Below are 14,231 nucleotides of genomic sequence, written 5' to 3'. Positions count from 1 at the left end.
TATAGGGGTGGGATATTAGTTCTGATGCAACTATGACCTCTGCTGGCTGATTGATGCCGCCCGCACAGGGGCGGGGGTGTCTCTCCGTACACAGTGCTGATCCGCATTAGCACTCGCCTAGTGCAGGTGATAAAATGCATACGGCTGCTGCCTACGTGTCGGAGGGGAAAAAGCATGATGCAAACGGGCAATTGGACCCGCTAAAAGTCGGGAGAAAACCTCAAGCAACCTTCATGGTGAAGTTCAGCAGCTTGTCCAGGTTTAAAATCAATAAAAATGTGTTGTTACACCACCTGACATTTGATCACTTCAGTGCAGGTCTAAAATAAGCATGGGCGAAGGTAAACACTATAAACGCATATCACCTGCTATAAGATCGCTATGACTATAAGATGCTTTGACGTTGTACATCGATCCTTGTAAACTGAGCCATAGTAAATAAATATTTAATATGTTTATGTGTAAAATCAGACTCAGACAAATTAAATGAAAGGACTCGGATGACCGCCGGGGCGAGGTTCTGACTCAATCCAACAGAAACGTTTGGATTTCAGATCTGCAAATACTCATGAGCGAATCAAATGAAATTATTAATTATATATTATTATTATATATTAATTATACGTACAATTACTGACTGTAGTCCATCTGTTTCTCTGCATGCTTTGTTAGCCTTTTTTCACCCTGTTCTTCAATGGCCAGGACCCCCACAGGACCACCACAGAGCTGGTATTATTTGGGTAGTGAATAATTCTCAGCACTGCAGTGACACTGACATGGTGGTGGTGTGTTAGTGTGTGTTGTGCTGGTATGAGTGGATCAGACACAGCAGCGGTGCTGGAGTTTTTAAATACCGTGTCCACTCGCTGTCCACTCTATTAGAACCTCCTACCTAGTTGGTCCACCTTGCTGCTGTTTGAGTTGGTCATCTTCTAGACATTCAGCAGTGGTCCTGTTCACCCTGGACACTGACATTGTGGAGGTGTGTTAGTGTGTGTTGTACTGGTATGAGTGGATAAGACACAGCAGTCACTGCTGGACCGAGAATAGTCCAGCAACCAAAAATATCCCGCCAACAGCGCCCCGTGGACAGCGTCCTGTGACCACTGATGAAGGTCTAGAAGATGACCGACTCACACAGCAGCAATAGATGAGCGATCGTCTCTGACTTTACATCTACAAGGTGGACCAACGAGGAAGGAGTGTCTAATAGAGTGGACAGTGAGTGGACACAGTGTTTAAAAACCATCACTGCAGTGCTGAGAATGATCCACCACCTAAATAATACCTGCTCTGTGGTGGTCCTGTGGGGGCCCTGACAATTGAAGAACAGGGTAGAGAAACAGATGGACTACAAAGCGCTTCTATATGGTAAGTGGAGTGTAGAAACAAGGAGGTGGTTGTAATGTTATGGCTGAGTCCTCTCACTACAAATGGCACATCAACAAACACAAACGGCAAGATGTGCAAATGTTCCGATAATTGGTTTTAATCCAGTCAGTCCTCGTAAGGCTTTGCATCAAGCACCTGAACAAGGCCCGGCTGACTTGAGAGAATCTTCAGATAGATTGCGGGAGATTGAAAGGCGTAAGACCTTGAATCCTTAAGACCTCACAAAACTCGAACAGATGGTCCCTTAATCAGCACAGTATCATAATTGCCCCCAGTAGATTAACCCGTACCAAAACAATTCCAAGTCATCAAATGGAATCAAATCAGCGCTCGGGTTTTACAGCTTAAATAGTTCAGTGATTATTTTTAACACGTGATTACTGTCAGTTTATTTACCTGTCAACACGTGATACATATTGCATACTCATCTCAGAACTCTACTATGTCCTTATTTTATTCTGTGTTACAGGCTGAGATTATAATGTTTCTAGCTTCACATCTGAAGCACATTTCTGTCCTTGTCTTCCCCTCCCAGAACAGCATCGGTGTTAATTAATTATGTGCATTTAAATTTGTACTTTGCCTGAAGGTTGCTGGGTGTTAAAGGCAGACGCGAATTCTAAGATTCTAAGATCCTGAAATGATGTGTCTATCAAAAGAGACATGTGAATACATTTTGGATAGAGAAATGTGTTCAGAACAGTTTTGTGTGATATACACAGATCAGGCATAACATTATGACCACCTTCCTAATATTGTGTCGGTCCCCCTTTTGCTACCGAAACAGTCCTGACCTTTCTATTAGAACCAGCAATTTGAGCTACAGTAGCTCGTCTGTTGGATCGGACCACACGGGCCAGCTTTCGCTTTCCACATGCATCAATGAGCCCTGGCCGCCCATGACCCTGTCGCCGGTTTACCACTGTTCCTTCCTTGGACCACTTTTGATAGATTCTGACCATATATATACTGTATATACAGTGTATCACGAAAGTGAGTACACCCCTCACATTTCTGCAGATATTTAAGTATATCTTTTCATGGGACAACACTGACAAAATGACACTTTGACACAATGAAAAGTAGTCTGTGTGCAGCTTATATAACAGTGTAAATTTATTCTTCCCTCAAAATAACTCAATATACAGCCATTAATGTCTAAACCACCGGCAACAAAAGTGAGTACACCCCTTAGTGAAAGTTCCTGAAGTGTCAATATTTTGTGTGGCCACCATTATTTCCCAGAACTGCCTTAACTCTCCTTGGCATGGAGTTTACCAGAGCTTCACAGGTTGCCACTGGAATGCTTTTCCACTCCTCCATGACGACATCACGGAGCTGGCGGATATTCGAGACTTTGCGCTCCTCCACCTTCCGCTTGAGGATGCCCCAAAGATGTTCTATTGGGTTTAGGTCTGGAGACATGCTTGGCCAGTCCATCACCTTTACCCTCAGCCTCTTCAATAAAGCAGTGGTCGTCTTAGAGGTGTGTTTGGGGTCATTATCATGCTGGAACACTGCCCTGCGACCCAGTATCCGGAGGAAGGGGATCATGCTCTGCTTCAGTATTTCACAGTACATATTGGAGTTCATGTGTCCCTCAATGAAATGTAACTCCCCAACACTTGCTGCACCCATGCAGCCCCAGACCATGGCATTCCCACCACCATGCTTGACTGTAGGCATGACACACTTATCTTTGTACTCCTCACCTGATTGCCGCCACACATGCTTGAGACCATCTGAACCAAACAAATTAATCTTGGTCTCATCAGACCATAGGACATGGTTCCAGTAATCCATGTCCTTTGTTGACATGTCTTCAGAAAACTGTTTGCGGGCTTTCTTGTGTAGAGACTTCAGAAGAGGCTTCCTTCTGGGGTGACAGCCATGCAGACCAATTTTATGTAGTGTGCGGCGTATGGTCTGAGCACTGACAGGCTGACCCCCCACCTTTTCAATCTCTGCAGCAATGCTGACAGCACTCCTGCGCCTATCTTTCAAAGACAGCAGTTGGATGTGACGCTGAGCACGTGCACTCAGCTTCTTTGGACGACCAACGCGAGGTCTGTTCTGAGTGGACCCTGCTCTTTTAAAACGCTGGATGATCTTGGCCACTGTGCTGCAGCTCAGTTTCAGGGTGTTGGCAATCTTCTTGTAGCCTTGGCCATCTTCATGTAGCGCAACAATTCATCTTTTAAGATCCTCAGAGAGTTCTTTGCCATGAGGTGCCATGTTGGAACTTTCAGTGACCAGTATGAGAGAGTGTGAGAGCTGTACTACTAAATTGAACACACCTGCTCCCTATGCACACCTGAGACCTAGTAACACTAACAAATCACATGACATTTTGGAGGGAAAATGACAAGCAGTGCTCAATTTGGACATTTAGGGGTGTAGTCTCTTAGGGGTGTACTCACTTTTGTTGCCGGTGGTTTAGACATTAATGGCTGTATATTGAGTTATTTTGAGGGAATAATAAATTTACACTGTTATATAAGCTGCACACAGACTACTTTTCATTGTGTCAAAGTGTCATTTTGTCAGTGTTGTCCCATGAAAAGATATACTTAAATATCTGCAGAAATGTGAGGGGTGTACTTACTTTTGTGATACACTGTATATATATATATATATATATATATATATATATATATATATATACACTGATCAGCCACAACATTAAAACCACCTCCTTGTTTCTACACTCACTGTCCATTTTATCAGCTCCACTTACCATATAGGAGCACTTTGTAGTTCTACAATTACTGACTGTAGTCCATCTGTTTCTCTGCATGCTTTGTTAGCCCCCATTCATGTTGTTCTTTAATTCTCAGGACCCCCACAGGACCACCACAGATCAGGTATTATTTAGGTGGTGGATGATTCTCAGCACTGCAGTGACACTGACATGGTGGTGGTGTGTTACTGTGTGTTGTGCTGGTATGAGTGGATCAGACACAGCAGCGCTGCTGGAGTTTTTAAACACCTCACTGTCACTGCTGGATTGAGAATAGTCCACCAATCAAAAATATCCAGCCAACAGTGCCCCGTGTGCAGCGTCCTGTGACCACCGATGAAGGTCTAGGAGATGACCGAGTCAAACAGCAGCAATAGATCAGCAATTGTCTCTGACTTTATATCTACAAGGTGAACCAACTAGGAAGGAGTGTCTAATAGTGTGAACAGTGAGTCCAGCAGTGCTGCTGTGTCTGATCCACTCATACCAGCACAACGCACACTAACACACCACCACCATGTCAGTGTCATTGCAGTGCTGAGAATGATCCACCACCTAAATAATATCTGCTTTGTGGTGGTCCTGTGGGGGTCCTGACCATTAAAGAACAACATGAATGGGGGCTAACAAAGCATGCAGAGAAACAGATGGACTACAGTCAGTGGAGCTGATAAAATGGACAGTGAGTGCAGAAACAAGGAGGTGGTTTTAATGTTATGGCTGATCGGTGTATTTTATGTACATTTTACTTGGCACCGTTTCACAATGTAAAATTATTGTAATCACTACGTCCAAAGAATGCAGTGAGAAAGACTGTAGGTGTACATTCTCTTCTGGGATGGTTTTTTGCTCCTGCTTTATTTGAAAAAAAAAAAAAAAAAAAAAAAAAAAAAAAAAAAAAAAAAAATCCAGCCATGGCATTCATAATGGAGGTTTCCATAGAGACAGGCCAATAAGTGTGTGCTAAACCTTGCATGGATCTAGAATTTTCTACAATAGACTTGGTTTCCGAGAAGAAAATGCCAGCTTCTGAGAGCCAGCAAGCGTAATACATCTGTAAAACTATTCCTCATGATTATAAAAGCTGAAAAGACACATAGACAGACCTGTTTTATATTTATATTTATATTTATATACACCTTTTTTTTTTTTTTTAAACCTGTGCTTGCTTTTGTGGGGGTGTCGTATGCAGTAATGTCTAACCTAGAAATAGAAATAAACAGGGTACTCATCAAGAAGAACACAATGTCAAAATAAGAGCTGGTACAACACTGATCCCACTGACAAACCAATCGTCTTTATTAGAGATGTCATGTTTGCATAAAGCACAGTGCTTATTTTAACCAACGTGACACAATGTGGATCGTCCTTGTCCACGTCAGCCACGTCGTGATTATTTTCACCTTAATCTGTTATTCGAAAATGCAGTTTTAGACTGAATGACCAAACCACACCATCAGGAGTGTGTGTTTACTTCTCTGATTGTCGCATAGTACCTCCATATAGCAACCATTCAGTCTGTCAGTCATTTCTGGATGTTTAGCATATTCCCTTCCATCCTTTTTTACTATTTTCTTTCCTCTTGTGCGCACCTAATAATGTTTTCATATATATATAGCTAATAAAATCAGTAATACAATTTTTTTTTGTTACTGTAGTGTTAAGCTACAGGAAATGCATATTGTATGGATTTTTTTTTAAATCATATATGATAGACGTGCAAGGACAAACACTGCTCGTGAGACATTTTATACATGTGTTGTATTTTCACACATGAATTATTCCGATTTAAGCCATTCTTTACCCATTTTATTTACCCTATCTGCTAAAATCAGGGTTTTCTACATATTTATGTATTTACTATATATGTTAATCATTTAATTTGTCCATATTTATGCATTATTTTCCACCAGGTGTTAAGTCTATTCTATTACATTTTATCTAATTTCCTATGAGACCTATGATATTTTACAGGCAGTGCCTTTACTAATACACCTGTTTAATTAGTGGTTAAATGCAAATCCTTTTTTATATTTGTTATTAAAAATCAATAGCAGGCCCTTATACACATTGCACAGTATTATATAGTGTATATATATATATATATATATATATATATATATATATATATATATATATATATATATATATGCATTATTTTCCACCAGGGTTTATAAAAAAAATTAAATAAATTGTTAAATGTATTATATTGTATTTTATTTAATTTCCTATGAAACCTATGACATGTACAGTGCCTTTACTAATACACCTGATCTGTTATAGATAGATAGATAGATAGATAGATAGATAGATAGATAGATAGATAGATAGATAGATAGATAGATAGATAGATGGATAGATAGATAGATAGATAGATAGATAGATAGATAGATAGATAGATTCAACTTTATTGTCATTGCTCAATACTGATGTTGTTTCAGTTTTAATTAGTGGTTAAATGCAAATCCCTATTTATATTTGTTATTAAAATCAATAATAGGCCCTTATACATCTAGCACAGTATAGCAAATCAGGGTAAATATTTTTAAATAACCAGGGTAAATCAGTGTAAATATTTGTAAATAACCACTAACAGCTGTTAGTATATATATATATATATATATATATATATATATATATATATATATATATATATATATATATATATATATATATATATAGTTTATTATATTGTATTTTATCTATATTGTAGTTTATCTAATTTCTTATGAAACCTATAACATTTTACAGATCATTTTTTTACCAATACACCTAAATTGTTGTTTAAATTAGTGGTTAAATGCAAATCCCTATTTATATTTGTTATTAAAATCAGTAATAGGCCCTTACACACATAGCACAGTATAGCAAATCAGGGTAAATATTTTTAAATAACCACTAACGGCTGCTGTGTGTGTGTGTGTGTGTGTGTGTGTGTGTGTATGTGTGTGTATATATATTTTATTATATATATATATATGTATATTAGCAATATATATATTATTTTCCATCAGGGTTTATTAAAAAAATAAAATAGTGGGTTATGTCTATTATATTATATTTTATTTAATTTGCTATGAAACATATGACATGTACAGTGCCTTTATTAATACACCTGATCTGTTATTGATGTTGTTTCAGTTTTAATTAGTGGTTAAATGCAAATTCATATTTATATTTGTTATTAAAATCAATAGTAGGGCCTTATACACATAACACAGTATTACAAATCAGGGTAAATATTATATATATATATATATATATATATATATATATATATATATATATATATATGCATTATTTTCCACCATGGTTTATTACAGAAAAAATAAAATAAATTGTTAAGTCTATTATATTGTATTTAATTTTCTATTAAACCTATGATATTTTACACTGCCTTTACTAATACACCTGTTTTAATTAGTGGTTAAATGCAAATCAATCAATAGCAGGCCCATATACACATTGCACAGTATTGCAAATCAGGATAAATATGTGTACTAACCTCTAACCTATTGTAATAAATCATAAATGATAAAATAATTTCACATTTTAAATCAGACAAATAATAAATAATAAATATATACAGGTATGTGTGCAGTATGCAGTGAACTTCACCGTGATGGGGGGGGGGGGATGGGCCAGGACCAACTCATGTAATGCACGTCACGCTTTGCCCCCCACATGCCAATTCGACAGAATTGCGTCCTGCATCATTGCATCATTTATTGCCATTTAAATCACTTAGCGGAATGAGGATGAGAAAGAGAATCGCAGGGAACGCGCGACCCTGTGCAATATGCGCTAAATCCCCCCCTTGGAGGACGAGCGCGCCGGCCTGTGTGCACATATTAGCGCGGGTGCGCGTGTGCGCGATCCTTGAGCACAGGGTTGATTAATTTGTTTGATTTGTTCACTTACTTGCTTTGAATTCCTAAGTACAAAATGATATCTTGTATAAATATTAATAATATTAATAAGAAGAAGAATACGAATAATAATAATAAGAAGAATTAATTTGTTTCATAATTTTTATTTTAGTTATAAGCATGTGAAATCTATTCTAAATTAAGCAATAATAAATAATAAACTTACCATTTGAGATGCTCTGCAAAAACAGAAATGCAAGTATCCACATGCCCCGCTGCGTTCAATCCCAGTTCTATGCTTTCTCTTCGTCTTTTGCGCACTTTTCTCCACTCTTGTAGTTGTTCCTATGTTCCTCTTATGACAATCTGTCTCAGTGGGTTAAAATCTAAAAAAATGAAAAAAGAAATGAAATTTTTTCAGCTTGACACCCACCTCCAGTTCCAGGCCCGAGACCGAGGGAGGCGGTCACGCGTAAAAGCGGCTTCACACTAAGCGCGGCAGGTGGAACAACGTTGTATCATTAAAAAAAAGCGCTCAGCACCAAGAGGCAAGAAGGCGCACTACAACGTGCATTTGGAAAAAGGTGCAATAAAGGCAAAATACACCTCTGCATGAGTACAGTAATAAGCAAAGAAAAAGTCCAGACAGAAAGAGCTCAATTCAGTCCATCTTTACGTTCCTCTCGCCGTCCCGCAACTCAAACTTGCGCACATCTCCTCTCCCCTCCTCAAGCGCCACAGCAGCTGGTTTTCTTTAATGGTTTCTTTCTGACCCTAATCACATCAGAGCTCTACTCTCTTATCCCCTTTCTCTGCTCTCCTCTGCGTCCAATTGTGCTCCTACATCCCTCCCTCGGTTCCTTAAAGGAGCAGGAGTACCCGGGTCCGGGGTCCGCCTTCCACCGCGCAAAACAGCACAGCAGAGAATGACGCGCAAATCCGACCGTTATGCCAATAAGTTCATGTGGAGCGTTAATCACATTGTGCGGGTATTTTTTTCCCCCCTACAATTTACTGCATTTTTTGTGTGGTTCCTGTGTTCCACCTGACCAAGGGCGTATGAACAAGACGAGACGCAGACGAGACAGTATTTAAATTGGCTTTATGGGATCCACCGCCCTCCACACACACGCACACACACACGCCTATTCAATAGTGCTCAGATAGAATTAGTCCTGTTTAAACACAACGAATCACATAACCTTGGTTTAACGTTTAAGGTTCAGGGTTGCCAGGTGTTCAATCTGTTTATGTGATGTTTGTACAGAAAGGTGCTGAAAATTTTGGCTTCTCCACGGATTAAATCTGGCAACCCTGGTCGGAGGTGGTAAATATTCACCAGACAAGCAAAAACGCACCGTCAAAAAACAAAACAGTAGATTAATTATTGTTGTACACATTGGGGGTGGTACGGTGGCTCGATGGGTAGTACTGTCACGTCACAGCAAGAAACTCCTGGGTTTCGATCCCCAGGTCCTTCCTATATGGAGTTTGCATGTTCTCCAGTGTCTGCATGGGTTTCCTCCTCAGGGTCATCATTTTTCTTTAATTTCAATATTCATTAGCCATTTTATCCAACTCAAGGTCATGGCGGGTCCAGTTCCAATAGAAAACACTGGGCGCAAGGCAGGGATACCCTGGACAGGACTTTGGCCATCCTCACTCTGTCTGTGTGGACACCCAGAAGTCAAATTGGGATGGCTGGACGACTGGGTCAGAGCATCTCCAAAACTGCAGCTCTTGTGGATGTGTTCCCGGTCTGCAGTGGTCAGTATCTATCAAAAGTGGTCCAAGGAAGGAACAGTGGTAAACCGGCGACAGGGTCATGGGCGGCCAAGGCTCACTGATGCACGTGGAGAGCGAAGGTTGTATCTCAAATTGCTGAAGAAGTTCATGCTGGTTCTGATAGAAAGGTGTCAGAATATACAGTGCATCACAGTTTGTTGCGTATGGGGCTGCATAGTCGCAGACCAGTCAGGGTGCCCATGCTGACCCCGGTCCACCGCCGAAAGCGCCAACGATGGGCAGTTGAGAATCGGAACTGGACCACGGAGCAATGGAAGAATGTGGTCTAATGAATCACATTTTCTTTTACATCACGTGGATGTCCGGGTGCGTGTGCGTGGCTTACCTGGGGAACACGTGGCACCAGGATGCACTATGGGAAGACGACAAACCGGTGGAGGCAGTGTGATGCTTTGGACAATGATGTGTAGCATCCATGTGGATGTTACTTTGACACGTTCCACCTACCTAAGCATTGTTGCAGACCATGTATACCCTGTCATGGAAAAGGTATTCCCTGATGGCTGTGGCCTCTTTCAGCAGGATGATGCACCCTGCCACAAAGCAAAAATGCTTCAGGAATGGTTTGAGGAGCACAACAAAGAGTTTGATGTGTTGACTTGGCCTCTAAATTCCACAGATCTCCATCAAATCGAGCGTCTGTGGGACGTGCTGGACAAACAAGTCCGATCCATGGAGGCCCCACCTCACAACGTAGAGGAGTTAAAGGATCTGCTGCTGACATCATGGTGCCAGATACCACAGCACACCTTCAGGGGTCCAGTGCAGTCCATGCCAGGGCTGTTTTGGCAGCAAAAGGGGGACCAACACAGTAGTAATATTAACAGATTTTACAGTAGTAAAAATATAATGGACACAGTGTATACAGGGATGTAATTGTATGGCAACAACTGTGGACAATGTGAACTCTGGTGGCTGGGATAAATATTGCCACCAGAGTTCAGCATTACCTGCATTTTACCAGCTTAGCAAACTCAACCCAGCACTTCCTGTTTGCCTACTTTAAAAGGATGTATGTGCTCAAGACCTGGATTTTGTTTTTGGAATTAATCGATTGATTTATTGATTGAATGATTGACTGCCTGTGCTCTTGACCTTGTTTTACCTTTAATATTGCATTGGTCCCCTTTCTGCTGCTAAAACAGCCCTGACCCGTCAAGACATGGACTCCACCAGACCCCTGAAGGTGTGCTGTAGTATCTGGCACCAAGATTTGTCCAGCACATCCCACAGACGCTCGATTGGATTAAGATCTGGGCAATTTGGAGGCCAAACTCATTGTTGTGCTCCTCAAACCATCCCTGAAGCAGTGACCTGCTAAAAGAGGCCACAACCATCAGGGAATACAGTTTCCATGAAAGGGTGGACATGGTCTGCAACAATGCTCAGGTAGGTGGTACGTATCCAAGTAACATCCACAATGTATGGCAGAACACAAGGTTTCCCAGCAGAACTTCGCCCAAAGCATCACACTGCCTCCGCCGGCTTGCCTTCTTCCCATAGTGCATCCTGGTGCCATGTGTTCCCCGGGTAAGCGACGCACATGCAAACCAGGCCACCTTCTTCCATCGCTCCGTGGTCCAGTTCCAATGCTCACGTGCCCGTTGTTGGCGCTTTCATATTTAACTATATGAAGTCATGTGTTACTGGGGCCTCCGTCCAGCCAGTAAAACTGTGAATCCCACAATACACACTGGTTTACTGATGATACTGGTAACTATATATGACAGCACATGGTTTGTGGTGTCATGGGCTGGCCTGGGTTTGATTCCCCAGCCAGATGGCCAGAATCCGTCCTGTTTTCTGTATGGAATTCTCCTAGAGTCCATGTGGGTTTACTCCGGGTGCTCCGGTCTCCTCCTACAAGTCCAAAGACATGCAATGCAGTCAGGCTAACTGGAGCTTCCCCTGAGTGTGTGTGTTTGTGTTGTCTGTTTTTTGGTGGTTTGGCCATCTGTCTGGGGTGTTTCCTACCTTTCACACATTGGATCAGACACACCGCAACCCTGACCAGGATAAAGCTGTGGTAAAAACAGACTATGAATAAAAGTGCTATGGTGGAGTACGCGTTAAATCAATGATCTAGCACGTCAGAGGCACTTTATTCCTATGGATGTGGGTAAATTGGGAATCAAATAGGCCTTAAAGTCTGTAACCTTGTTTCTAGTGTCATGTGTCATGCATCATGCATGAAAGGGCAAATACCTGCCCCAAACCCCCCCACCCGTCCCCAACCGCCATTACATACACCCCACATTCACAGGCTTAGAACACAAATCCCCACCCTTGTACAGCATCTATTAGCTAGCTGGAGGGCATAAACCTGCATATGACTGTATGATGTACTAAACTAGGATACCGAGGATGCAGAGGGGTTCAAAATGCAAGAAGGAGAGGCAGGGAGGAGAAAAGAGGGAGCAGGAGAGTGTGAGGGAGGCGGGGAGTGTGAATATGGGAAGGGGTGGGGTAGACGAGATCCACCATATAGTGCATTTTCTTTTGTCTTTCTAGCACACAGTTAATGGTTCAGATGATGCTCTGGAGGATTTTCAGAAAGACTAGAGGTCTAATTGAGCGTTAAATAATGCATAATGTAAGTGAGGTAAGGGCATCATATTTCATCATGACAGGATTTTTTCTTCATTTCTTATAGGCTGTAGGTCTGCTCGTGCTTTTAGACAGCTTTCATTACTGCAAAGTGGCTAAAGATGTGCTCATCTGGTTCTGTACACGGTGTGTCATCATGTAGCTTGTTAGCAAACCTAAAAAAAAAAGAAACGTGAGTCAAACGGGATTCTCGAATCTGACTCCACGGCTTCACGACTCGATTCCATTTAGGGCGTGTTGCCTAGTAACGATGGCACACAACTGACCTTATCTCATGTGGTCATAAAAATGTATGAAGTGCCCCCAGAACCCCCCTCTCTTTCCTCTAGACACAGTCGCTCGTATGCAGCCAGGGGCGAACCACCGCGTGCATTTTCTCATCCTGCAGCATCGAAGTACACGTGTGTTCGTTACCATGCCGTTCGAGGCGGTTCGGGATGCGAATAACGTGGATCGCAGGGCGGATCACGTGGGATGAATCAGAGGGAGGCTGAAACGAAATTTTGGCTCAGAGCAGAGCTGCAACATTATTGAATTGGCCTTGACAGTAATCATTTTGGTGCAATCCATTCCGCTCCTTGGAAGGGGGGGGGGGGGGGGGGGGGGGGGTGCTAAGTATTGGGTAGCACCTGACACCGTATCCCTCTTAATCCACTGCACTTATGTGGAATTAGAGTTTGGCTTTCCTTACAGCAATAATTCTATTTTTTTGCAATGTATGAGATATTTCTTACACCTCGGAGGCCGATATCAGATTACAGCGTCAGTTGGTACTGTCTGATATTGATCGCGTTTCACTATTACTCCAGTCTTGGGCTGGTGTTAGAACCAGAGAGTATGCAGCACTCGTGATGCTTAGGGCACATTCGCATAGTGCCAGGGGGCAGTAGAAGGAGAAGGACATTGATACCATCCTTCTATACTGGGTACGGCTGTAGGAGAACAGATGGCTGGCAAGGCAATGCCTCAGAGATGCCACCCCTGCATGCACATACAATATCTGTGCATATACACCGATCAGACATGACCACCTTTCTAATACTGTCTTGGTCCCCCTTTTGCTTGGCATGGACTCCACTAGACCCCTGAAGGTGTCCTGTCACAGAGGTATCTGGCACCAAGATGTCAGCAGCAGACCCTTTAACTCCTGTAAGTTGTGAGGTGGGGCCTCCATGGATCGGACTTGACCAGGCACGACCACCTTTCTAATACTGTCTTGGTCCCCCTTTTGCTTGGCATGGACTCCACTAGACCGCTGAAGGCATCCTGTCACCGAGGTATCTGGCACTAAGATGTCAGCAGCAGATCCTTTAACTCCTGTAAGTTGTGAGGTGGGGCCTCCATGGATCGGACTTGACCGGGCACGACCACCTTTCTAATACTGTCTTGGTCCCCCTTTTGCTTGGCATGGACTCCACTAGACCCCTGAAGGTGTCCTGTCACCGAGGTATCTGGCACCAAGATGTCAGCAGCAGATCCTTTAACTCCTGTAAGTTGTGAGGTGTGGCCTCCATGGATCGGACTTGATCGGGCATGACCACCTTTATAATACTGTGTTGGTCCCCCTTCTGCTTGGCATGGACTCCACTAGACCCCCGAAGGTGTCCTGTCACAGAGGTATCTGGCACCAAGATGTCAGCAGCAGATCCTTTAACTCCTGTAAGTTGTGAGGTGGGGCCTCCATGGATCGGACTTGATCGGGCATGACCACCTTTATAATACTGTCTTGGTCCCCCTTTTGCTTTGCATGGACTCCACTACACCCCTGAAGGTGTCCTGTCACCAAGGTATCTGGCACCAAGATATTAGCAGCAGAC

General features: G+C 42.4%; 1 protein-coding gene across 1 annotated transcript in view; it reads right to left on the bottom strand.

The window, feature by feature from the left end:
* dscamb (Down syndrome cell adhesion molecule b) overlaps window positions 1–8,469 on the bottom strand; it is a 66,576-nt gene extending 58,107 nt beyond the window's left edge. Inside the window, exon 1 of the mRNA XM_062987316.1 lies at window positions 8,228–8,469. Within this exon, the coding sequence (XP_062843386.1) occupies window positions 8,228–8,270 (43 nt within the window). The 5' untranslated portion in view covers window positions 8,271–8,469. The remainder of the gene's footprint in view (window positions 1–8,227) is intronic.
* Between the last annotated feature and the right edge of the window lie 5,762 nt (window positions 8,470–14,231).

This window comes from Trichomycterus rosablanca, chromosome 25, assembly GCF_030014385.1.
Source record: "Trichomycterus rosablanca isolate fTriRos1 chromosome 25, fTriRos1.hap1, whole genome shotgun sequence".
NCBI classification, from domain to species: domain Eukaryota; kingdom Metazoa; phylum Chordata; class Actinopteri; order Siluriformes; family Trichomycteridae; genus Trichomycterus; species Trichomycterus rosablanca.
The sequence above is the reverse complement of the archived record's forward strand: the minus strand, read 5'-3'. Positions and strand labels throughout refer to the sequence as shown.